The 27,253-nt window shown below is 34.6% G+C and overlaps 1 protein-coding gene across 2 annotated transcripts in view; it reads left to right on the forward strand.

The window, feature by feature from the left end:
- The window catches only part of MGAT4C (MGAT4 family member C), a 682,332-nt gene extending 656,372 nt beyond the window's left edge, over positions 1-25,960 (forward strand). For both annotated transcript variants that reach the window (XM_046012919.1, XM_046012920.1), the window contains 3 exons: positions 15,498-15,650; positions 21,265-21,412; positions 24,155-25,960. In XM_046012919.1, coding sequence (XP_045868875.1) covers positions 15,504-15,650; positions 21,265-21,412; positions 24,155-25,296 — 1,437 coding nt within the window. In that variant the 5' untranslated portion in view covers positions 15,498-15,503 and the 3' untranslated portion in view covers positions 25,297-25,960. The remainder of the gene's footprint in view (positions 1-15,497; positions 15,651-21,264; positions 21,413-24,154) is intronic.
- Positions 25,961-27,253: the final 1,293 nt, after the last annotated feature.

Raw genomic sequence — 27,253 nt, forward strand, 5'->3', positions numbered from 1 at the left:
ACTGTTCCTGGGCACATCACTTAATCTATCTGATCTTTAGTGTCCTTATTTGTAATGTGAGAATAATCACAAAATGTATTCTTATCTACCTCATGAGTTTCTTTTTTAAAGATTTATTTATTTTAGAGGGACAGAGAACAAGAACAGGGGGAGGGGCAGAGGAAGGGGGAGAGAGAGAGGACCTCCAGCAGACTCCCTGCAGAGTGAAGCTTGACACAGGGCTCAATCACATGACCCTAAGATCATGACTCCAGCAGAAATCCAGAGCCAGATGCTCAACCACCTGAGCCACCCAGGTGCCCCTCTACCTTTTGTGGAAGACTGAACTTAGTTTACCGCCCTCTGAATGAGTCAGTTATCATCATCATCATCATCATCATCATCATCACTTTCTTCTCCACCACAACTCAAAACAACTCGCCTGACCACAATTTGCTGAAGTACTAGCCCCTATATTCTTGCTAAAGTGCTTAGTTCTGTGTTGGCCATTATTGCTTACACTCCAGCCAGCCTTTTTCAGCTCAAGGGAAAGAAACTCAAAACCTGTAAGAGAATCTTAAAAAGGCATCAGTAAATACTGAATATTTCTGGTCTTAACTCCAGTATTGAAAAGATTGTTCTTTCTTCCCAATCCTCATCTCAAGTTTTACTATTTTAATAGTCAGTGACAGGAAACCTCCCATTTGTCAGTGTCACACATTTTCTATCTGTGTTTCTATCTGCTTAAAGTAAGCCAGAAAATAAATCTTGCTGGTCATCACTGTGAACCCTAAGGAATAATCCAGACTCTATAATTTTCTACTTTGCTACCACCTATAGCTACAAGTAGACCATACAACATGAGACTGTAAGAAAAAATCTTACGTTAAAAAAAATTATATTTTTCCATCAACTTCTGAGCTCCTTGTACAAAATGTAAAGATAATCAGTTTTGTAAAACCCTTCTCATTTTTGTGACTTCCTGAAGCTTTTGCTATGTCAGCAACATTCTTTCTTTTCATCAGAAAGTATTGAATACTGCCCTGAGGGTGTGTGCAGCCTTCCACAAAGCAGAAAAACAAATTGGGCGAGCATTAAAAAAGGCAATCCAAGCAAGTCAGATACACATAAAGGCACATGTCAGACAGATGAACAGTTGATGGCAAGACTTCTTTCATGATTTTCCTTAATGTGGGGTTAAGTGTTGTCTACAAGCCCATAGGATTTGGAGAATGTGAGAATGTAATTTTACATTTGCATTTGTTGATTTAAAAATAGACTATTAAATAAAATATAAACTAAGGCTTAGTGCCTTGGGATAGAAAGTGTAGCTACATTCATTCAGATGGGATAGGGGTTCCCTTTTTCCTAATCTTTTATATAGCCATGGAATAGTTTGCACTGGGGACATGTGATTTTACCCTAAAGAGCTAGAGATAACTGAGCTCATTAACATTTGGTGGTTTGTTGCATACAGTCCAAGTAACATTCTAGAAACATGATGAATTTGTGGTAACATGCACAAGCATATGCACTCTAAGCAAACAGCTCTGTGGTATAATAACTCACTTGTCACTTCATATCAGCATCAATTCTTTAATAAATGACCATTTTTCCTGAGCTGATCAAAACTAGCACAAAAATTTCCACAGTGTCTTCCCAAGAAGAAAAATAATGAAGTGTTTGTGCAACGAATACTTTGTCTGTGTCCATGAGTAATGATTCGAAATACATATTTATAATGTTACAATGTCAGAGTCTTTATTTCTATACATATATGTCCATATGTGTGAGATACTATAGAGAAGCAGGTGGTCTAACAGATCCAAATATCTGTCCCAAAATTATGTGGCTTCTAAAACTTTCCACCATGTCTGATTTCTGATATTAAATCAGATTACATCTGTCTCGGACTCTCCTGGCACAAACTAATTACTCTATTTTGCTAGTGTTCTTCAAAGCATCCACAGTGTCAACATTACTATTATTATTATTTTTGCTGCTGCATTTCTTAAATATTGTAAAAGATCTTGATTTATCTCGGTTATGAAACATTTCAATCCACCAACTACTAAAATTAACAAGTAGTGTTATCCTGATTTTTCACTTAAATTATAAAATAAACACAGAAGAGTCTATGGTGCTTTGATAATGGACAACATTAAGTTTTGCATTTTGCAACCAAAATGCCTAGAGATTACATTGTAGTTCTGGGTCATGGCAGGGAAGCTCTTCGATGAGATGTGAGAGTGGTGTGGGAAGGTAATACCAATTTCATTGACTTGTAGTTTTCTCATAGCCTCAAGTTCAAGATTTCTGTAATGCAATGCACACATACCAGTAGTTGTTTGTCCTTTAAAAAAAAAAAAGACACTTCTCCAAGTATAAAAGTGATATGATTTTTTGTTTGTTTCTTCTGGTTTTTATGTAGGTTCCGCACCCAGAATGGAGTTCAGTGTGAGGCTTGAACTCATGACCCTGAGATCCAGACCTAAGAGGAGATCAAGAGTCAGATACTTAACCAACTGAACCACACAGGCACCACATGATAAGAAAATTTTAAAAAACATTCCACATACAAGAAGCTCAGAATCCAAAGAGAAATAAAACATATAAAAACACTATCAAGAACTAGAAAGTAGGGGCACCTGGATGGCTCAGTGGGTTAAGCCTCTGCCTTCAGCTCGGGTCATGATCTCAAGGTCCTGTGATCGAGCCCCATGTCAGGCTCTCTGCTCAGCAGGGAGCCTGCTTCCCCCTCTCTCTCTACCTGCCTCTCTGCCTACTTGTGATCTCTCCCTCTTTCTGTGTCAAATAGAGCCCCATGTCAGGCTCTCTGCTCAGCAGGGAGCCTGCTTCCCCCTCTCTCTCTACCTGCCTCTCTGCCTACTTGTGATCTCTCCCTCTTTCTGTGTCAAATAAACTGTCAAATAGATAAAATCTTTTTTTTAAAAAGTAGAAAGTGTTAAGTAAATTAAGAGAAGTATAGATAAAATGGTAAGAGTTCAAGAAAGTGTAAACCAAACTTGACTGAAAATGGGGTTCAGAGAAATCTTCAGCAAGAAGGCAACATTTTGGTGATCTAAAATTAAATTTCAATAAGTGGAAGTTAGAAATAAAACAGAGCAAATCCATGGAGATTAAAATGTGAGGCAAATGTAGAGAACAGTACTTTTCTTAAACTGATGCACAGAATGAGCCTAAGGAGGAAAGGAATTATGTAGGAAAGCATGTCCACATATAAGGCAATTTATTGTTGAGCCTTTGAGAAATGAAATAGTGTCTCACATTTCTTGGCCTTACATACTTCTAAATAGTTCAATCCCTACATGTCTCTAACCAGGGGTAGGGATTCCAGAACTAACACGCAGAATGGTTTTCATTTCTCAGCTTTACCTCTAATGTGGCCTGATTCTGCTCAATGATGTTTTCTAAAGGAGGATCCATCTCTAAGTTTTCTTAGAGATCTGTTGTATTTCCCCAGGAACTATATTCAGACGCAGGGATGCTGACATTGGTGTTGGCAATTGCAAAGTTCTGCTGGATCCATCCCATTTGCATGCAAATTTAGTTTCCATACCTAGGGCCTAGCTTCAGTGAGAGGTTTTACCAACCTTGTTCAAGTTTTAGCACTATGAAACTATCTTCCTGTTTTTCAAATGGGGTATTCAAAAATCCTCCTAATTTAAAATTGCTCAGAGATAGGAGACTTCAAGCCTGTGACAAAACTTTGATAGCACCAGACTTGTAGAATGAAAAGTTATAATAAACTGTATGAACATTTCCTTCTAAAAGAAGTATTGTCCTGCTTGACTGGCTGTTCTGCATTTAGCTGATCTGTAGATGCAACTTCTGAACTCTATTCCAGAAAGGGTTATTATTAAATTTTGCTTAATCATTACCACCCTTCCCCCATCTGCCTGAATCTAAAATCTAAAAAATTAGAAAATCTAATTTTTTAGCTACTTTTTTCTGGACTGTCTGGAAGTTTTCAGTTCTTCTACTTGCATTCATTGTGGTTGCAGTAGTTTCAGGGTCTCATCTATGAGGAAGGATGTAGCCCATTTCTGTGGAGTTACTTCCCTACAACCACACACACTGCAATGTATCCAAAATTCAGAGAGAGTTCTACAAAATTTGTAGAACTTCAAAGTTAGCTGATCAGTAGTCTTTAATTGTGATTACTTGCTTTTTGCATTGTAAAAGATGCAGAACTGTATACAAGCAAAACATTAGGAGTAAGTACTTTAACTTCATTAAAGGTCAGAGGGAAGCCATTGGGAGGTAGCAGCCCAGATCCCTGAGGCGCCATCTTGAAACTATCTGAATGAAGCTACTAAGTTTCATACTTCTTCGCCAGTTATTAGAGGAATTCCTGAAGCTCCTGTCTCAACCAATCTAAGCTTATTTGCGTTGGCAACTTTGCAGCATTTCTTCCAGTTTAGGTGATCTGGGGCAAAGTCACAACCTGTATAAACTTCAGTGTCCTCAAACAGGGGATACCTTTCATATAGTCAAAAAGGGTGGTGCGGCCTGCAATGGATTCTCTGCTGCTCCTGGGGCTCTTCTTCCAAGTCCCACTGATTAGCGTGGGTCCAGCACGCACAGTTGGTAGAGAGGCAACAAAGGGAGATAGTACCTGAAACAAGGACTCCCACCGTAGTGGACACAAGGACATTTGTATTTCCTGTAAGAAGTTTGTTTGTTTTTTATTTATAAAACTACTTTTATTATTACAAAACAGAGCAAGCTTTGGTTATTTTATCTCAGGACTGGGAAAGAGAAGTAGGACACAGGATGAAGAAATTGTAGTTTTGATCCAAAAGAATTGTTTAAATTCTCTGCCTTCTCTACCTGCCCAGTGCTCCTTGGCTCTTTTCCAAGTGTCCTTTCTCAGGAAATGCAAAGTACAAATAAAAGTGCAGCTAATTCCAGAACTTGAACAGTAAAATAGTTCTTAACAGTCGTTCAGTTCCCCTTTCCCTATTTTGCAAAAAGCAGGACTGAAATAGATCAACTGGATTCTTCCTCTATACAGTTTTCACTGCATAATATTTGGGGTCTGGGTGGCAAGGGAAGTCCGAGTCCGAATGGACTCCTCAGTACAGGGCTGGCTGTGCTTTTGTTAACACGTGGTTTACCGCCGGGCATTGTGTTATCACTGTGATGACAGACCATTCATAGGCAGCTCTCTTGATTTCTGTCCTGTGGCACAGCGAAGCCCTGTTGTTACCTTTTTCCTACTAACTTAACTTGACCGACAGTCCCCTGCCCAAAAATGCATCCTGACATCTAATGTGCATCTTCTCACTTCCAGCCCAGTAGCGGAACTCAAAAACTAGCTTCCCTCTTCCGGTTCAGGGGCTGATACTTTAGCAACAAATGATGAACAGCACGCGGGTAGGAAAAACCATCGGCATCCAGAAGTATTTAACCCGAACTTTGATAATGGCAGTGAGAATAGGGGAGTGGGGGGCAGCAGAGAGAAATTGTGGCAGGATAGACAGAACTTGGAATATTTCTGACTTTGGGAAAGCATGAAACTAATAACTTTTGGATGATTTATCTTGGCAATTAGAGATCTAGTCCCACCAAAAATGAGACTGCAAGGATGAGCAAGCTGGAATGGAAAACTAAACTGTAGTTTTAGATTCATTGTGTTTGTGTGAATAGTAGGAAATCTGCCTAGAGATAATAGTTACTATTCAAGAATTGGAAATAGGTTCAGGAAGGAGTCCTAGCTGAAGATCTAAATTTTGAATTTTGCTCAAAAAATGGTTGTAAGAGAGGTCATGTAATGCAAAAGTCGTGTAAAAAAAAGAAGCAGCAGCAGCAGCAGCAGATTGGACAGAATTGTGGGAAAGAACAATGTCATAGGATGGGAAGGTTACTAAGAATGTCTTGCATCCTCTTTGGAGATGGTTTGTAAAGTTAAGAAGACAAAATTCAGGTAGGATTAGTATTAAATAGTGTAAAAAGAATAGTACCTTCTCACTGATTGACTTATTTCATTGTGAGTGATTATAGCTACATTTAATATAATTATATGTTTATAAGTATATAGGAGTATATGCCACACTATAATTTCAAAATTGTATGTAAATATCTGAATATGTAATATACATTTTATATATGAGTGTATTCATATGTAATAGTCTTTCAAAAAGGAATTATAGAGTGAAAATAATTTATTTCCATTTAAAAATAGAATTATTTGGTATAACATTACCTCCAAATGATTTTTAAATAGTTATGTCTTTGAAGTAGTTTCATATATGTGAACATTCAACACCTGGGTCTTCCAAAGAGAATGTGATTCTTTATTTTTCTTTCTTTCTTTATTTGTTTGTTTGTTTTTTATTTTAAAAATTAAATTACATTTTCCCCAGTGTTCCAAAATTCACTGTTTTTTTTCATTAATTTTTTATAAGCATATAATGTATTTTCATCCCCAGGGGTACAGGTCTGTGAATTGCCAGGTTTACACATTTCACAGCACTCACCATAGCACATACCCTCCCCAATGCCATAACCCCACCACCCTCTCCCGACCCCCCAGCAAACTGTTTGTGAGAGTATGAGTCTCTTATGGTTTGTCTCCCTCACGATCCCATCTTCTTTCATTTATTCTTTTCCTACCCCCCAAACCTCCCACATTGCATCTCCACTTCCTCATATCAGGGAGATCATAGGATAGTTGTTTTTCTCCAATTGACTTATTTCGCTAAGCATAATATCCTCTAGTTCCATCCACGTCATCGCAAATGGCAACATTTCATTTCTTTTGATGGCTGCATAGTATTCTATTATATATATATATATATATATATATATATATATATATACCACCTCTTCTTTATCCATTCATCTGTTGATGGACATCTAGGTTCTTTCCATAGTTTGGCTATTGTGGACATTGCTTCTATAAACATTTGGGTGCACGTGCCCCTTCGGATCACTACATTTGTATCTTTAGGGTAAATACCCAGTAGTGCAATTGCTGGGTCATAAGGGAGCTCTATTTTCGGCTTTTTGAGGAACCTCCATGTTGTTTTCCAGAGTGGTTGCACCAGCTTGCATTCCCACCAATAGTGTAGGAGGGTTCCCCTTTCTCCGCATCCTTGCCAGCATCTGTCGTTTCCTGACTTGTTAATTTTAGCCAGAGAATGTGATTCTTTTAAAAAAAAAAAAAATGAAGCCTTATTGAACCAGATGTGCCAACTTGGCATACATTTGGAGCAGAGGAGTAGAGTTTTTATATATCCTTATTTCCATAACTATATTCACAATCAACAGTGCTTTATTATAAATTTCTGAGAAAGAAGCTATTTTTTAAAACATTTGCAGTGAAACTACTAAACAAAACATGTCCCATTATATGTGCAAGAGATAAAGTGTATCATAGTGTATGTTGTTAGCAAATAAATTTCTCATGACATTTAGGTTATATAAAGACGATATATGTCATCTGAAGAAAATAATTCACTCAAACCCTGATAATATGAGTTATCATTTTTCTAAATGAACCTAATCTGTAATAGTCAACCCATGACCTCTGAAAAACACTTTTTACCTTTCTAAAATTATTCAAAGACTAAGTGCAAAATTTCTAACAAATGAGACACTGTTTGAACAGGGAACCAAACGACTGCTCAGATAATCTGTCCTCACTTGTATGACTGATATTTTCAAGCAGGAGCATGCTAGTGCAGTTTTTGTTATCAGGCTGTGCTTACCTATTTAACAATTTCAAACCAAGTTTTTACTTTTTTTTAATACTTTCAGTTTGTAAAGGATGGTGAACTTGAGTTTGTCAGGATCAATTTATTGGTTTTCAATAGATACCTTTATCAGTTATTTGTATCAACATGATTTCTTTTCACACTAGGGCCCTGAGAGAATAATGCTATTGAAGCGTGTCTGTGAATTAAAAATGGCTACCTGGAGTGCGTGGGTGGTACAGTCATTTGGGTGTCCCACTCTTTTCAGTTCTGGTCATGATCTCAAGATGGTGGTACTGAGACCCATGTTGGTCTCCACACTCAGGGTAGAGTCTGCTTAAGATTCTCTCTTCCTCTTCCTCTGACTCCCTCTCCCCACCAAATCAATAAATAAATCTTTGAAAAAATAAAAATGGTTACCCACTAATGCTACCGTGATATCTAAGAGTTGCCTTGCTTTTAAATCTCTCTGTTTCTCTATCACATTTCTACCTAAATCATCAATCTCTTTCATCAGATGTGATTGTCTCCTCCTTGGTTAGATTATTTTGTATTATATTGGTTTATGGCCAGACAGCAAACATTCTTTAAAATTCCTACCAACCATATTTACTTTGTTGACCAAAACACACACACACACACAAATTAAATATTAAGAGATAATGTTGGATTTTCCAGATGCTCTATCTTTGCTATTTTTTTTGCTATTTAAACTGTCAGATTCTGAGAGAAGACTACTACTGGCCCTCACTGTGTTTGCAGATCCATAAACATGTGCTTATGTTTCTAAGAGTTCTTGATTTATGCACGTTTCTGCTCTGATGTTTCACAGTTTTTGGTTTCTTGACCTGTCTTGGGCTGTGAGCATTTACAGACTCCTAATATAAGACATTTTGACTTATTGAATCTTCTGATGTTTCTGATTTAAGAAGTTGCTGGTTGTGTTATTTGGTGGTATTTTGTCAGGAATTGCAGCATTTAGCTTTACAAAGTAGACTTAATTAAGTAATTCTATGCTTTTATGGACTTTATTCACTCACATTGTATATTGGGGTGTGAAACTATGGTATCTCATTGTTTGAACTTGCTCAAAATATTTTGCTCATCCCTTTACCATTAGCCTTTTTGAATAATGGTTTTTTAAACATATTTCTTTTATACAGTTTAAAGTTTGGGTTTGTGTGTATCTGTGCATGTGTGCTTACCCACACATGCAGCATAGTTAGAAAATATTTTCTTTTAAAAAATGACTTAAGCCCAGGGGCAACTGGGTGGCTCAGTCATTAGTCATTCGACTCTTGTTCTCAGCTCAGGTCTGAATTCAAGCCCTACACAGGGCTCCACATTGGGCATGGAGCCTACTTAAAGGCGAACCATAAGAGACTATGGACTCTGAAAAACAACCTGAGGGTTTTGAAGGGTCAGGGGTGGGAGGTTGGGGGAACAGGTGGTGGGTGATGGGGAGGGCACGTTTTGCATGGAGCACTGGGTGTTGTGCAAAAAGAATGAATACTGTTACGCTGAAAAAAAAAATAAATAAATAAAAAGGGAAAAAAAATAATAATAAAAAAAAATAATAAAGCTCAAACTTGAAAAAAAAAAAAAATTAACAAGCCTTTAGACAACACAACCAATCCCTTTTACATTTGCCAAATCATTTATAATGGAAAGAAAAACAGGTGCCATTAGAAATCCCAAGTAACATTAAAAGCAGACAATAATGCAATACTGTTTCTCAAGAAAAAGAGAAGAAAGCATGGCAAAGAATTTTAACACCAGCAAGATATTTCTGACCATGATGAAGAAACAGGGAGCAGATTTACCCTCTCTCCTTAACTGAAAAACTAGACTAAATATGTGAAACAAATATTCACACTTTGTACAACAAGCAGAAAAGGGCAGGATTCCTGATAGAAGGGAAACAAATGAGATAACTGCCACAGCTTACTGTTTAGAGTTTCTAGGCTGCAGCATGAGAAAAGCGAATCCAATTAGACAGTGGGCTCTCTAGGATGAAGAGACATAGTTGAGAAGTCTGAGATTCCGACCTGGCTAGAATTCACAGACAGAGAACCAGAGAGGAGAAAGCTATATGGAGACTACAAATGAAGGCAGAGAGAGACAGAAAGAGAGAGATCTGCAAAGGGTTTCCCTCATGTCTTTAACTGAGCACTTAGTGCATGTGTGTGAGAACACTATCCAACACTGGTAAGGAATCACTGGAAAAGAACAATTGGAACAGTTTATGCGTTGTGATTTTTTCCCTCCCTTCCCCTGTGATCCTCTATACTGTTTCTTATATTCCTCATATGAGCTAAGCCATATAATAATTGTATTTCTGTGATTGACTTAGTTCACTTAACATAATACCCTCCAGTTATAATTTCCCTTTCTAATAATAATTCCCTTTATTCAGTGCTGGTTTCAGAAAAGCTTCCAGTCTCGGGCTGATTTTACCTACTAAGGTAATACTCTTCTGAGTACTCCATCTGATGCCTAATCTATGACAATTTTTTTCTATTCTGGATGAAGGGAACATGAATTATTTCTGTCTTTGCATTCCAGAAACTGTTCTAATTGTTGATAGGGGTCCAGTTAATTCTTTTGCATACAGCTGTCCAGTTTTTCCAGCATGGTTTATTAAAAAGACTATCCTTTCCTTATCAAGTATTCTTGGCTCTCCTGTCAAATATTTAGTTGACTGTAAATGTGTGGGCTTATTTTTGAGCTCTTGATTCTATCCATTGAACCGTGTCTATTTCTCTGACAGTATCGTATCATTTTGATGACTATTGTTTTGTAAAATACAGTAGTTGGAAATCAGGAAGTGTGATACCTCTAGCTTTGTAATTCTTTCCTATGTTTGCTTTGGGTTTTCAGGGTCTTTTGTGACACCAGACAAATTTTAGAATTTTTTTTCTATTTCTGTAAAAAATGTCACCATTGGAATTGTGATAGGCATTGCACTGAATCTCTTGAATTTATTTGAGTAATATGGGCTTTTTAATGATACTAACTCTTTCAATACATGAACAGAGGTTATCTTTTTATTTGTGACTTCTTCAAATTCTTTCATCAATTTCCTGCCCAGGCTTTTGACAACTGCCTTCTGGCAACAAACTAGAAAAATCCTGGCATTTACTTCTTTCATTTCCTTTCCCTCAGAGATCGTTGCCCTGTGCTGCCTGTTGTCCAGTATCTGAAAATACCAGTCATTAAATGTGGATGAAATACAGTTCCTCTTAGAAAAACAGGAAACCTTGGGGCGCCTGGGTGGCTCAGTGGGTTAAGCCTCTGCCTTCGGCTCAGGTCATGATCCCAGAGTCCTGGGATCGAGTCCCGCATCGGGCTCTCTGCTCAGCAGGGAGCCTGCTTCCCTCTCTCTCTCTCTGCCTGTCTCTCTGTCTACTTGTGATCTCTCTCTCTGTCAACTAAATAATAAATAAAAAAAAAAAAAGAAAAACAGGAAACCTTAATACTTTTCTTTCAAAGACCAGTTTCTAGAATCAGATGATGTAGTGATCACCTCTAATTTTGGTAGATAAGTTTCTTGCTTTCTCTTTCTCTTCTTTTTATCATTGCTCTCTATACATGAATTTATATTAATTCAATATTTTGCTATCAATCACAGTCATTTTTTAATGGATAGATTTTCCCAAATTTTCTCAATAGAATCCTCTTCAAGCCGTTTTCTATGTCCTTTGGAAATGCTCCTACTAATCTCTAAGAGTTTTCTTGCTTCATGACACAACAGAAAGTTTGCCTCACCGCAGAGTCCCTTCCCCCACCTGAAATCAGCTATTTTGTTTTCCTCTCAGTATATTTAATTTTCTGTATTTCTTCTTTGTTTTTTCTTTTTAAAAAATATTTATTTGGATTTTCCTGGACCCAGATGATCCTGTTTCAGATGGGAAAGAAGTTTGTATGAATTATAGCTTCCTTAATTTTCTTTTACTGTAGTTTATCTGGTATTTCTTTTTTAAATAAATGACACATATTTTGATCTGTTTTCCAATCATTTGTTTACTCTGGTTTGGGGTCCTCAGCCAGTTCTTCCTGTTCTGGGTGTTATTGTTTTCACTTATATATACAGTGAAATTTGTGATATCATCTTCTCATGGTGTATACTATGGAAGGTTATTTGTGCTCTGATTGTTCTGAGTGGATTTTGGAGGGTTCTAATTTGAAGGATTAGATCTTAGAATTTAGATGGTCACCATTATTCTCTTGGGATTCTGTCTTTCTTTCTTTGTTAACTCTGGAATTACAACTTGTGGTTTTGTTATTGTTTTGGACTATTTTGCATTGTTGCAGAGTGCTCTCAAGTATTGCCTCCAAAGTATTATACTTCCTACTTCTCATATTACTTGAAATACCATATATCACCCACCTCCTCACATTATTTATTTGTATTTTTTTAGGCTAAATAAATTTAGTTAAATTTTTTTCTGCCAAAAAACTGAATTTATGTCTTTTATATTATTTCTATTTTATTCAAGAGATTGGTATCACAAGTTATTATCATGATATATGTGGGATAGTTTGTTGGCAACATGATGTCTAAAATGTCATGTGAAACCTAATTAGTAAACTGTATACCAATAGTGGTTAATCAAGCAGACTGATCAATTTTAATATTTAAAAACTGGAATTATTCCTTTTAGAAACACCTCAAGAAAACCCTGGATTTGTCTTTTTTTTTTTTTGTAAAACTAATGGGAGTATTAAAGTATTGTTATGTATTGTTATGAAAGGTCAATGAACTACTCATACAAACTATATTGCCTAGTATTTATTAAGTATTTAATAACTTTTAATAGATAGACTTATTTTCTTTATATGTAATTTCTACATTTGAACTTTGCAAATTCAATTTGCAGTCACATTTTTTACATTTTGTCTTTGTCTCAAAAGAACAGAATTAGAATATACTTCTTGACTTAGCATTTTTATTGCACTTATAACATTCAAATTCAGAGCATCCAAAACATACCATACAGTGCTACATATTTTTAAATTTTATTTTCTTTAAAAAAAAGTCTGTTTATGTTTGTGTCCAAGAAATAAAATGCAGTTTTGTTTTCCAACAGATGATAGAGAATTTTAAAAATTGAAAGTAACTTTTTAAATATTACTGAATATATATACTTCTGAAAGTATGGAAATTGAAAAATGTAAAAACAGGATTGAAAATTCTTGATAATTCTATATTAAGATAACAGCTGTTAACATCTTAATAGTTTCCAATTTACTTTTACAGACATCACTGTCTTGTAACACCATAGCTAAATGTTTACTCACAAATACAGTTTTTGTTTTTGAATAGATTTTTAGAAGTATAATTGCTGAGTTAAAGGGAATACATGCATTTCATGCTATTGATAGGTCTTCCCAAATTGACGTTTAAAAATATTTTAAAATATTGTATCCATTGGTGTATGATTAGATTCTAATCCTTTGTATTTTTGTCAATTTTCACAATTCAGATGAAAATCTTTTACAAACATAATGCGGTTTTATCTACAAAACCATTACCAGATAACAGAATTTCACTTATAATGCTCTGGTTTAAAATTGTTACGTAATTTTTTGTTGAAAAATGTTATAAATGATGGATCTATAAATACATTTTTAAACTCTGAATGCAAAGTAGAAAGTGATCTATTCTAGAAGTGGCATCACATATCAAAAAATGGTTGATTCGATATAACGAGTGATATACAATAGTAATGTTCTTTTTTATTTCTGATTATACGGGTGGTTATACTTCCCCACAGCCTTGAAGTCAGGAGTGGTAAGGTGACTAGTAGTTATGACCAGTGCACTATAAGTAGAAGACCATCAGGTCTCCAGATGAAAAATAAAAAAATAAAATTATTCTACTACATGATAAAAGACAAAAAGAGAAATGCTAGATATATTAAAAATCTTTCCATAAAAAAAAATAAAGGAAATTGTCTGTATGACATCAAGATTGGGAAGGATTTTCAAAACATTATACCAAAAAAAGTTTTATGTATGAAATAAATCTGAAATAAAAAACACTACACTGCAAAAGTCAGACCAAGAAGAGGAAAACTGTGAGAATTCACAATGCCTGGCTAGATCAGATTTAATAAACACATGCCTCCCTGGGTGAAACTAGTTGAAAAGCAAAGGAGTGTCTGGAAAACTGGGCCTCCTTTGCAGTTTCTGGGCTGAAAACAGCCAGATCATGTCGCGGCTCAATTCGCTCATCCAGGGAGTAAATGCTTAAATTTCAGAAACATTTATCTTCTGTGATCAGTACTCCACGCACTTCTTGCCTGCGCACACGTGGGGAGCACAGCTTGTTCTGAGGTTACTCCCTATGCCACCGTCCTGATTATTAAAGCTTCACATTCCTTCTTTTTCTTATTCCCCAATGTACTGACAACATTCACAATAAAAGTAGACGGAGTTTAGCTTGGGACATTTTGCCCCTAGTGCGCCTTGTCCGCACGCCCTCTCCTTTCTCCTACTTAGGTAATCGTTTCATTCTCCACTTCAGGGTTGGCCAAACCCAACAGAAGATATAATACTTGGGGAAGATACCTAAATATTTTCATCATAAGCAAAGATAAATGTATCTGTGTGCATCTCTACACATATATTTAAAACTTCTACAAGTCAACAAAAAAAATAAAAATAACCCTAGAGAAAAATATAGCTAAAGGAAATGAACAGTAATTCTTATATTTTCTTTGAGAATTTTTCCATTCTTCCCCTTTGTTAACCCTTTTTCCCAATTCCTAATAGTCTTTTTCATAATTTATGAGGATTCATAAATTCTTTCTTGCAAAGAGACATTGTTTGATTGCTATGTCCTAGACAACATTTAAGAAGCCATTTTCACTTCCTGAAGTTCTTTATTCATATAAATACTTCATCCTAACATTGAGCTCAGGGAGACCCAGTACCCAGCTAGACGTGGTACAGTTTCCAGATTATACTTGATTTTAGACAAAATATGATTCAACTAGTCTTTTGATTTTTTATATGTTTTTATATATTTATGGTTTTTAAACAAATGATCAGTAATCTAAATAAATCAATGATTAGAAGATAACACACATGTAGAAGAGTAGAATGGGAAAAAAATAGATTTCCACTAATCTTGCTGGTGCTCATTTTGCTATTTTGCAATTCGTGAATTATTTTAACCAGCCAAACTTCTAGTTAGTAGATCAAGCAAGGCCATGTAGGTATGTCACTCTAGGATTTACTCTGGTTTAACAAGAATTACTGAAAAATAACCAAATCAACTATAACTCAAGTTCTCAAAGATATGTTTGGACTTAGCCCAAAAGTTTAACTTCCTTCTCTTTCTTTGACCCAGTTTCCCTCCCAGGTGTTCTTTCTGGTGCACTTACTCCAAGATCAATATTAGGCCCAAGCTTCTGGTTTCCTCCATTTTCATTACATTATAGTATGAGGAGGTAGAATTTACCTTAATGTTTGTCTTTCTTTCTTATTTTTGTGCTGTTTCTTATCAAAGGACTTTTTTTTTTTTTTGGCGTTATCATTGTCAATGTTCGTTTGCTCAGAAAAAACTGAGATTTCCCTTTTATTTTTATTTCCTCCACATCAATATAAAGCAGTACATTGATCGTATGTTAAGATATTAATAATCTGTGAAAATCATATGTGTGAAATTGGAAACAACTTTAGTTAAACAGGTGAAGGGTGACTTGTTATAAAGGTTTGGCTTTTGATACCTATAAAGAAAAACTTACATCCAAAGTTAATTGTCAGTAATTCTGTGCCCCTTTTCCCCAGGATAGAATGTTTAAGTTTTATCAAATGAAGCATATTTTTGAAATACTTGATAAAATGAGATGCCTACGAAAACGTTCCACAGTGTCATTCTTGGGAGTTCTTGTCATTTTCCTTCTCTTTATGAACTTGTACATTGAAGACAGCTATGTTCTGGTAAGTTTGGGGGATTATTTTTGTTGTTGCTGTTACAAATAAGGTCTAAATCAAATTAAGTTTAGTCCAATTTTAACCTAACTTCAATCCCAGGCTGCTGAAATAGTCTTAGTTTGAGCAAAACTCTAACATGTATACTTTCTATCTAGCTACTTTTTGTATTAATTCTAGAATCCCAGCATAACAATTATTTTGATTTATGTTGCAATGTTTTCTTTAATGCTGCATATAGTAGCTCAGGTATGTATATTTGGCTATAAATAAATTAGCTATCATCATTATGCTGAATTAATTTTATGTATAGCCATAAAAATTTTTGAGCTTTAATTTGAAATATGTAGAATTTTTAAAAATTGCTTAAAGATATCAGTCCTTACTTTCTCAATTTTTTATATATCATCAAAGTTTTTTGGAATCTTATTTTTTAATTAATGGTACTAATTATGCTATTTTGTTAAGAAATAATATTTTATTATGATGTATGACACTTCACTTGATTTTAAATAGTCATAAATGGCCACCATGTTATATATTTATATTCAGTGAAAAGTACTATAGAACCTCAAGAACTAGAGACAATGGTGTGAAAACTATTCAGTATTTTAAAAAGGATAAACTAGTATATCATATGTAAATGAATTTTTAAGTAAATTCTAGAAACACACAAAAGGACTTACTCTGGCTAATTTTGAGATCTCAATTTGTTCTTTATTTGTTATCACTGTATCACATCAGTTCATGTCTGATGACAATAACATGGACATTATTTTTATTCAATATCTGAATTGAGTTTAAGATTTCTGGAAAAATCCCAGTCTTTATGTTATTACTCTTGTTCACATACTTCAGAAAATCAAAATCTTTAGACACAGAGAGGACTGAAAAGTACTTTCCACCATGCAAGCATGCTGAAAGTTTCAGTGACTATCTTAGCAAGAGAAAAATCTGCCAATAACCACAAAACGCATTTCCCAGTAAAATGTTTTATTTCACTAATTGAACATGATCTTACCAACGCATTATTTGCCATGTACTATTCTATAACGATAAGCCAACCGTTTGATCTTAGTTGGGACAGATCCTCTCAGGAGGTCTTCTGTAAAGCATCTTGCTTCCATTAGCATCGTTCTTTGATGACAAAATTCTGCCAGATTCTAGATCTTGACTATGCCTATGCCTTTTACATTCATATATGTTTCTTGATCTTGTGGTTCCTTCATTCTCTTTTCCATAGACAATTCACAATGGCTAAAATCACCACAGATGAATAGAATTTGACTAGGCATGACTTAGGTAAACATAGCAAACTGGAGAAACTTACTAATGGCATGCATTTTGACCTTTCTTTAAACATGATTATTAGGTTTATGATACTTAAAGACAATATAACAAGGCCCATGTGATCCCCCTATTTTTTTCTGGATAAAATTAAAGGTCATAAGTTAACAAAGAGAGCCTTTGATAAATGATTTAATTTTGTAATAAAAATTTATCTCTTGCATCTGTGTTTACGGGCAGCAGTAAATCACATCTTGTAAATCAAACACATGGCATTGGCAGGATGTTTATTGTATTCAATGACTTGCATTTGTGAGACAATTTTAAACGCAATTTCAGTGTTTCATTTTAAACAGACAAAAGATCATTGTATGCAGCAAGCATCCTTATATCTTGTTGATATAGAACCTCTTCAAACTCATTATAAATGTATAAAAAGTAATAGTATATCTATAAGAGGATCAGATTCTTTTGCCCTGTCTTGTGGATTTTTACACATTTCTATCCAAGCTTAAGTCCTATGTATCTAATGTTAAAGGTGTGATTTAATGAAACAATGCTTAATAAAGAGTAGTTTCTTAGTGAAATGTTCTCTGACTAGATTACATATATATTTAGCCACATTTACAAATCAGTCCAAGAGTAGAGAAGAGATCACTCCTTCATTTTAAAATTTGTAATTGTTTTTAAATACTTATATTAAGTTGGAAAAAAATGAGTTAAAATGATGGTTAAACACAATCATTCCCCTTACTGAAAATTTATCTTTTTTAAAGATTTTATTTTTTTATTTGACAGAGAGAGATCACAAGGAGGCAGAGAGGCAGGCAGAGACAGGCTGGGGAGGGAAGCAGGCTCCCCGCTGAGCAGAGAGCCTGATGAGGGCTCGATCCCAGGACCCTGAGATCATGACCTGAGCCGAAAGCAGAGGCTTAACTCACTGAGCCACCCAGGCACCCCCCTTACTGAAAATTTAATGACAGTATTTTTATTAGTTTAGTTTCTCACTATTTACTAGATGATTTTTTTAACCTAAATGTATTTAGAGCTAAATTTTGTCCCAAAGCTTAATATGTATAAAGACTTAAAACATTTAAATAATTAATGTAAAACTACATTAAAATTGTTTTTCTAAAAATGTTTAATAGCCACGGAAAGCCAGCCACCTACTAGTATATAATGTAGCTTCTTTGTAACCTTTGTCCCTTTTGACCCTTTTATCTGTGTTTATTTCAGTTTTCACAAAATTATGTCTTTCAGTTTTTTTTTTCCTTGACTCCAGAATGCCACAATGTGTACTATTTGCTAAAGCATAAACATTAGTTGATCTTTCTTTTCCTGCCTTCCTTATTTCAGGGGGAAGTAACAGTTATAATTCAGAGAAATCAGATAAACAATTACAAGTAAAAGATCTCTGGAGTTACTTAGCACATTCTATTCTGCTGTTTTTGCTAGAAAATCCACTTGTGGTCTGAAATCCTTGGCATATAACAGTTTAATGTACGCTTACATATCCTGGACATATGTGCCTTTCATTGGGAAAGGAAGCCAAGCTCAGTGTAAGAGACAAATACTATTACAAGGCAAACTAAGTAGGAGAGACACTACATGCCCAATCAACTTAGCCTCTGGGCTGTGAGCATCTTCAAAGTAGCCACAAGGGTATACACTTAGTCTGCAGCTAGTCCATTGAATTGCATTCCTATCCAGAAAATGATTGTCATAAAGCTTTGTCTTATTACTGAGAAATACACCCCAGCATAGCAGCTACAGAAAAAAGGTATCCAGGGAGAACCTAACTGTTCAGGTAGATGCCTCTGGAAAGCAGCCAACAAGGCTGACTCAGGTGAAAGCTGCATTATTTATTTATGCTGAAAAGTGTAAAGAAGCTTGTTCTTGAGAATTTAATAAAGTGCTCTCATATAAGTTCCATTTCATTTTATTTTCTGTTATGTCCTTCAATCAGGATGAATGTACTCTATCTTAACACAGAAAAGGTCTGGATTTTTACACATTCAAAATAGAATTCTTAAAGAAATATCCAATATCCTGCACTTCCTTTAGAATGTAACATCACATAAGAGCAGAATGGCAAAATGAATTCAGAATTGTGACTACTGTGATTTTTATAGATATTTCTTCCGGATCCTATTGATAATGGACCCTATTACATCACTATTAAAGAAGCTGGTACTGAGCTGAGGCCTTAGTTACTTTTTAGTAGTCCTAAATTTATTTTAAAACTCTAATAATGTTTTATAAGTTTTCAGAAAGACAAAGATGAAAATATTTATGTGTAAAGAAATTACAATAATCAGAATTCAATAGGCATGTAATTCATATATTTATAAGAAGTAGAGAATTCAAAATATAATTCCAAATATTTTAAAGTCTACAAATGATAGATGGCAAATATGTTATAAATATTGTAAAACACTAACCTCTTTTTCTCAATTAAGATGATATAAAATATAGAAATATAGTAAAGACCAAGTACAGGTTTATAAACATAATTGAATATACAAAAGAGATATTCAGAAAGGATTTTGAGTTAGCAAAGAGCAGATTGAAGATCTTCCCAGTCATGATTTACTATTCTTAATTTTTATTCTAAGACAATTCCAGTCTGGCCATTGATTTAAAGTTTTGAGTCAGTCTTTTTCTCCATTGACATTTGAACGTGATACAAAGTATTGAATATTCCAAATGAGGTAAGGTCTGTATTTGAATCCTTTCTAATTTTTTATAACAGGGGTATAATTAAAGTTTTATTGACTACAGTCAGATAATATGAGGACCAAATTGGTTCAAATGCATTTACTTTCTTTATAGTCTTAACTGCTTGCACATGCCTGACCTGCCATTGTATATAGAATAGTAGATATAGATCCATATAACATCACACAGTACAGTAGACACTTGCCAAAAGCAACAAAATTCTTTCTAAATAGGTTATCTTTGAATGTATTCTACCTGTGGTAGTAAACCTTATACAAAGACCAAGCAAGTCGATATTTTGATAATAATGTATAACCAATAAATACTTGATCAAATCATGATTAGATAATCAAAATCTACTATTGAACTTATACTAAAGAAGAGGGAAAAAGGAACCAATTAATAATTAACAGGATATATTTTAAGCTAAATATGAATCTTTTTTAATATAAACCTTCTCTTTTTTAAATTTAATTTTTTTCAATATTCCAAAATTCATTTGTTATGCACCACAACCAGTGCTCCATGCAATACATACCCTCCCTAATACCCACCACCAGGCTCACCTAACCCCCAACCCCCCTCCCCTCCAAAACCCTCAGTATGTTTCTCAGAGTCCACAGTCTCTCATGGTTTGTCTCCCTCTCCGATTTCCCCCATCTCACTTCTCCTCTGCATCTCCCAATGTCCTCCGTGTTATTCCTTATGCTCCACAAGTAAGTGAAACCATATGATACCTGACTCTCTCTGCTTGACTTATTTCACTCAGCATAAAACTTCTCAAAGATTGAATACGTCCATTACCAATTAATATAAGAGGGGTCATAAACATAAAAGGACCAGACTTCAACTCCAACAGAATACCACACACAAACACACACGTATGCATGCATCCATGCACATGTACACACACACACACACACACACACACACACTCACAAGCAAACATACATGGGAAAAACTAGTGCAAGTTCTGAAGACATTTCCTTAACTTGGTACAAATGTGTATTAAAATATCTTGAGGACATTTGAAAGAACACTGACATCACAAGGACCATGACTATCTATTCTCAACTGTCCTTGATTATAGTGGCCATTGATAAGTGACTGACTAAAACCTCTTGATTAATAAATTTCCCAGAAATAATTATATAGAAATAATGTCTGGTATTATTGAACAATGCTTAAAGAAGATGAGATAGCTTAGTATTACTCAAATATGGGAAACTTAGAATTAGCTTTACATGATACAAGTAAATTATTGTGAATTTTAAGATCATTGAAGTATCGTAAAGATTTTGAATTTTAACATAAAGGCAGTAGGAGTTTTCATGTGGGAATTTTTTGTCTAGAAAATGCCATTATTAGTGTGTATTGTGGAAAAGCAAATGGAAGAGAAGTATGAAGACCACAGTAGAGTAGGAGAGCCTGGAGTAGCGACTATAGGTGGGAATTCAGGTGAGAGATGGGGTCCTGTAGCTTATGGCGCCAGTAGTTGAGATTTAGATAATACCCATGTTACATATCAACACCATATGTTTGTTGTGTAAGGAGAAATGTTATTTAATCATGACATCTATTATTTATTTATTTTCTCTGCCTCCTTCTTGGCATTCAGGAAGGAGACAAACAACTTATAAGGGAAACATCCACACACCAGTTGAATTCAGAACGTTATGTGCATACTTTCAAAGATTTATCTAATTTCTCAGGAGCCATCAATGTCACCTATCGCTACTTAGCTGCCACGCCTTTACAAAGAAAGCGTAAGTATCCCTACACTTTCAAATCAAGAACACATAAAGTATTTTTATTTTAAAACAATGACAACCAACTTCATCTGTATCACAATAAAAGTTTTTGGGCATTACTAATATATATTCTTTGGGAAGTAATTCAGTGTTTCTTCACAAATTACAATTACTGATCCAATTTCATCAATAGCCAAAAAAAAATTGTAAATGCTTAATTGTAGTATAAATTTTCAAACAGTTTGCTGTAGGACCATGTAGAGAGACTGAGAAAATTTAATTTATTTGAGCTTTTAGAGCTTTCCTTTTTAAAAAAAAAAAACAACCATTCTCATTTCCAACTCTAATGCTTTGCTTTTTAATGACTTGCCACGGCTTTTGAAGTAGTGAGAGTCATTGTTTTAGTTTACCAAGGTGCTATTACCAATTACCACAAACTTGGTAGTTTAAAACAATGGATATTTATTATCTCATATTTCTGGAGACCAGACGTTCAAAATCAAGGTGCTGGCAGAGTCACTCACCTGAAAGTTATAGGGGAGAATCTTTCCTTGACTCTCTCAGCTTTTGGTCACCTTGGTATTCCTTAGTTTGTGGGGGCTTAACTACCAGCCTCCATTACCCCAGGGTCTTCTTCCCTTGGTCTCTTGTCTCTCTGTGTTCTCTCCTCTTCTTCAGGTACTAGTCATTGTCTTTGGAGCCCACTCTAAATTCAATATGATTTATCTCAAGATCCTTAAATAATTATATCTGCAAAGAATCTATTTTCAAATAAGTTCACATTCTGAGGTTCCAGGTAGACCTCAATTTTTAGAGAAAACTACTCAACTCACTATCAGTAGATTGGATCTGAGAAGTAACATACACACACTTAATGGATTTCAAGACATCATAGACTGTAGAAGGTATCATGATCTGATTAATGTGCCACTAAGAGACCATAAGCATTATCCATTTTAATTGTAAGATGACATTAATTGTACTATTCAACCCGATTTTAAAATGTTTTTGTGTGAAAAATATGATTCATGAAATCAATGAAACACAGTGATGTCATGAATTTCTTAATAGGTCTGGGGGGACCACAGAAATTGAGTTCCCTGTTAAGAAGTGTTTACAGTGAGTCTGTGATCACCAGGTGGAGGACTTTGTAACTTAACTTCATTCGGGCTTCTTTAGGTCTATCTCCCATTCATTCCTTCATCTCAAATGTCTATTGCTCTTAAGCTTTCTTCTAACTGCTTAAGATTGCCAATGTTTATTTTTATCTCCATCTGTTACACTACCTTTGTGCAAACATTACTGATTCTCCCTTTCCATCCTAAGTTTACTAAAATGTATTGGCACATATGCCACTGCTTTATACAAAGAGGTGATATAAAACACAGGGTAAACACAGGGCACTTTGGAAGTTGGCTCCACACCACTCACTGGGTGTCACACTTCGCACGTCCCTGTGAATGCACCTCCCTGTGATTGAGTTTCCTTTCCTCATCTACCGAGCAGAAACGATGACAAGTGCAAAACTATCTCAAAAGACGGTTAGAAATATTCAAGATACATATTATGGGCAAAATGCATAGATTCCTGTCTTTCATGTAGGAAGTATTCTCATGGTATTGGCTATTCTACGGCATTAGTAAAGGCTGGAATCTTGAGTTGAATGGTACCAGAGAACATATTCATTTTTCAAGAGAAGTTAGGGTCGTAAATCCAGGTATTTGAATAAAATGTGAAAATCTCTACCTCTCTGACAGCCTAGTAAGAAAGATTATTCCTGGAAAGGGCTTTTTCATTATTGCATAAGCCACAACAAGTAGGTGTCTGTATTAAGACAGTGATCTTGGTGAATGTAAACATTTTCCTATTTTCAAGTAGTAGTTAGGAAATTTTATTCAGTTCTGAATCATGGTGAGAATCAGAGCTTTATAAAGTGAAAATATTTCAAGAAAGAGACATCTACACTTCTTGGATGTAAACTGCCATTTCATAAGGCTTTATTTTATTCCCTACAAATATCCAGTTTCTAATTTTAGATTTTAGGTGTCTAAATAAAAATTTCCTCACAGAAAATTGCTCTAAAGTGTGTTTCAAAATAAGGAAAACAGTAATATTTATGTATTGGAAAATGTACTAAACATTTGAATAATAATGCAGTCTTTAAAAATAGTTTGTAATTTTGTTTGCATTCTAATTAACATTCTAGGTAAATTTCAAAATAAAATTGTGAAGTCCAATTATTAATTTTTTGGTGCAAGATGACAGTGATCAAAGAGAAATGAAAATGTAACATGTTTTCTATGAAAAATTTAAAGATGATTAAAAGACTGAGTTATGCTTAATTTTCTTTTCTATCACTTGAGACTTTGTCATCCTTAACATCCTTCTCCTTTTGCATTTTTTAATAGTGTGGATATTATCCAAACATCTATCTTCTCTAATGGGCGTTTATGAGCACATTAAGCTGCAAAACACCTTAAATAATATTTTTTATTTCACAAACAAATGTTTACATCAATAAGGTTCATATGTCATTGGGCTTAAGATGCATTTTTTTCCAAAGAAAAACCAATTATGTATTAAGTACTATGGCCTTTATATATTTATCATAAGACTTCACTCACAAAATATGCTACATATATCATTTACTAATTTTACCTAATATCATAGCAGACCCAAGGGGAAAAGATTTTTTTATATGTTATTCAAAACCTATTTCACATTTAATTTGTCTTCTTTCTGAATTCTTTTGTTCAGGGTTTCTTACAATTGGACTTTCATCAGTGAAACGAAAAAAAGGAAACTATTTACTTGAGACGATCAAGTCAATTTTTGAGCAATCCAGCTACGAAGAGCTGAAGGAAATTTCAGTGGTGGTTCACCTAGCAGACTTTAATTCATCCTGGCGTGATGTCATGGTCCAGGATATTACACAGAAATTTGCCCACCATATTATTGCAGGAAGATTAATAGTTATACATGCTCCAGAGGAATATTACCCAATCCTGGATGGCCTTAAAAGAAATTACAATGATCCAGAAGACAGAGTCAGATTTCGTTCTAAGCAAAATGTAGATTATGCTTTTCTGCTTAATTTTTGTGCCAATACTTCAGACTATTATGTAATGCTTGAAGATGATGTTCGATGTTCAAAAAATTTCTTAACTGCCATCAAGAAAGTCATTACATCCCTAGAAGGAACCTACTGGGTAACTCTTGAGTTCTCTAAGCTTGGCTACATTGGAAAACTTTATCATTCTCATGATCTCCCACGTTTGGCACACTTTTTATTAATGTTTTATCAAGAAATGCCTTGTGATTGGCTATTGACTCATTTTCGGGGTCTTTTAGCTCAGAAAAATGTGATCCGTTTTAAACCATCTCTCTTTCAGCACATGGGTTATTATTCATCGTATAAAGGGACTGAGAATAAGCTGAAGGATGATGATTTTGAAGAAGAGTCATTTGACATCCCTGATAACCCTCCTGCAAATCTCTACACCAATATGAATGTTTTCGAAAATTATGAAGCAAGCAAGGCTTATAGTAGTGTTGATGAGTACTTTTGGGGGAAACCACCTTCAGTAGGAGATGTGTTTGTGATTATATTTGAGAATCCAATTTTAATTAAAAAAATTAAAGTGAGTACTGGAACAGAAGATCGGCAAAATGACATTTTACATCATGGAGCCCTAGATGTTGGGGAAAATGTTGTAGATTTCAAACAAAGTAGACACTGTGTTACTTACTTAAGACTAGGGGAATTCAAAAATGGAAACTTTGAAATGTCAGAGGTGAATCAAAAAATTCCATTTGACATAAATTGTATAAGGATATATGTTACCCAAACGCAAAAAGAATGGCTGATTATTAGAAGCATTAGCATTTGGACTTTTTAACCAATTAAATCGATATGTCCAGCTATCGAAGCAGGCTTTCCTGTTTCCTTTTTTGCTACCTTCCCTTTTGCTATTGTTTGTTGGAGGGAAAGCAATGGATGGGATATTTTGAAGGAAAAGTCCAATCATTTTGGCAGTTTTGATTTTCATATTGTCAACATAATTTTATTCTAGTCCACACTTGTATTTATTTTAACTCCTAAAGTTTATGGTTAATGCTACTTTCATTTATATTTTAATGTGTTGATGTTAGTTTCAAAATTTTAATTAAATGTCAAAAATACAACATGAAATAAGGTGAGAAAATTTAGTTTGCTGGATGGTGAGTCTTGAAAAACAGTTGCCAGCTGTGTGCACTTCCTCAAGAATTAAAACATTCATTATATCATCAGACAGCTTTTATTAAGCATCTATGTGAATATGCAGTTGGTTAGAATGATAATTTTTTTATTGTAAACATAGATTTTCATAGACTTCTGTACATCTACAATGAATACCTCCTCATAGAAGTGATGTCTTTATTAACAGAATTTTGTGCATAGGTGGAGTGATGGAAAGAAAAAAAAATGACTTAAAATATTTCTCCCCTGATCATTTATACAAAAAGGGGCATTGTTCATTGTATAGAAACACTTAACTGAGCACCTATTGTTAATAAATTTTCTGTGGGAAGCAGTCTTTTTCTAGATTCCCTTTTGCAAAAGAATAGTTATGCTCAATATTTTCAAGTTATATTGGGTACCTACATTTAATAGAAGAAATTAGAGAAGGCCTATAGTTAGTTCATTCTTACAAACATTTTCAGTAAATGCGGAAAAATTTTGAAATTGATTTTATAAGTTTTGTATTAAAATTCGTATAATTGAAATTGTAATCTATCATATACTTTTTTTGAAGTTTAAATGGACATCTTGTAAAAGAGAAAAGTAGGAAACATAGAAATCAGTTGACTTTTCTATATTCAGAGCTAGTTCATAGTAAAGCCAAAGTGAGAGATCAGATGTTCTGATATCCAGACAGCACCCTTTCCCTTACGTAGAGATTACTCCTCACATAAATAAATTATGCCTTCTGTTCACCTCTACCTAAGTCTCATATAGTAAGTTATGCTATCTTGAAATGGCTAGTATGATTCTTCCATAAGTCATATTATCATTCTGTGGAGTAAGTCTAAAGTGTCTGAAAAGATACTCTTGTATATGCACCCACATGGTGAGTAAACTTGACTAACTTTTACTATAAGGAACTGGACAATTGTGCCTAAACCATGTGTCCTATTAAAGCATTTCAGGACACCTTAGTGCATCCTAAAGACATTGGTTGTCCAGAACGCCCTGAGCTTATCTGTTCCTTTCTATCTTTTGACAAACAGCAGAGATGAAAGTGTTTACTATGAAGATATGAAAAGTATTTCATGCATGTTTATGGAGAGGTTCAAATGCATATGTTTCTATAGATTGGAAAGTATTTATTCATGCTATCCAAAATGATTAAATTAGAAACTCATAAAAATTGGGGAATTTTTTTTATTGATACAATAGCTACTGTGTATTTTCTTTGCATCCAGATGCTATTGTATAATAAAGAGAAAATATGAATCTATAAATATTAATATTTTGTTGCACAACTAAGTCTTAAAGTCATAAGAAAAAATGAACACTGCCACTAACCTACAATTTTGCCTTGATTTGGAGGGTATTTGCCAGATGTTTAAAAACATTCTATTTTCTTGGCTTTTCTCATCCTCTTTCATTAACTGGCTAGTTGCATAATATTCTACATATATCTCAGAAATTATAAATAATCTTTTTTCTGTACTTTTAATGACAAAAGGTAACCAACAAAGACATATAATTTCAAGACTTAGGCAGACTCCATGAAGTGATTGTAAACTTCATAGAGTCAGCATAGGTTCTGAGAGTGTTTCCAAAGACCAGCCATTGACATCAACTTGTGG

The sequence above is a fragment of the Meles meles genome, chromosome 7 (genome assembly GCF_922984935.1).
Source record: "Meles meles chromosome 7, mMelMel3.1 paternal haplotype, whole genome shotgun sequence".
NCBI lineage: Eukaryota > Metazoa > Chordata > Mammalia > Carnivora > Mustelidae > Meles > Meles meles.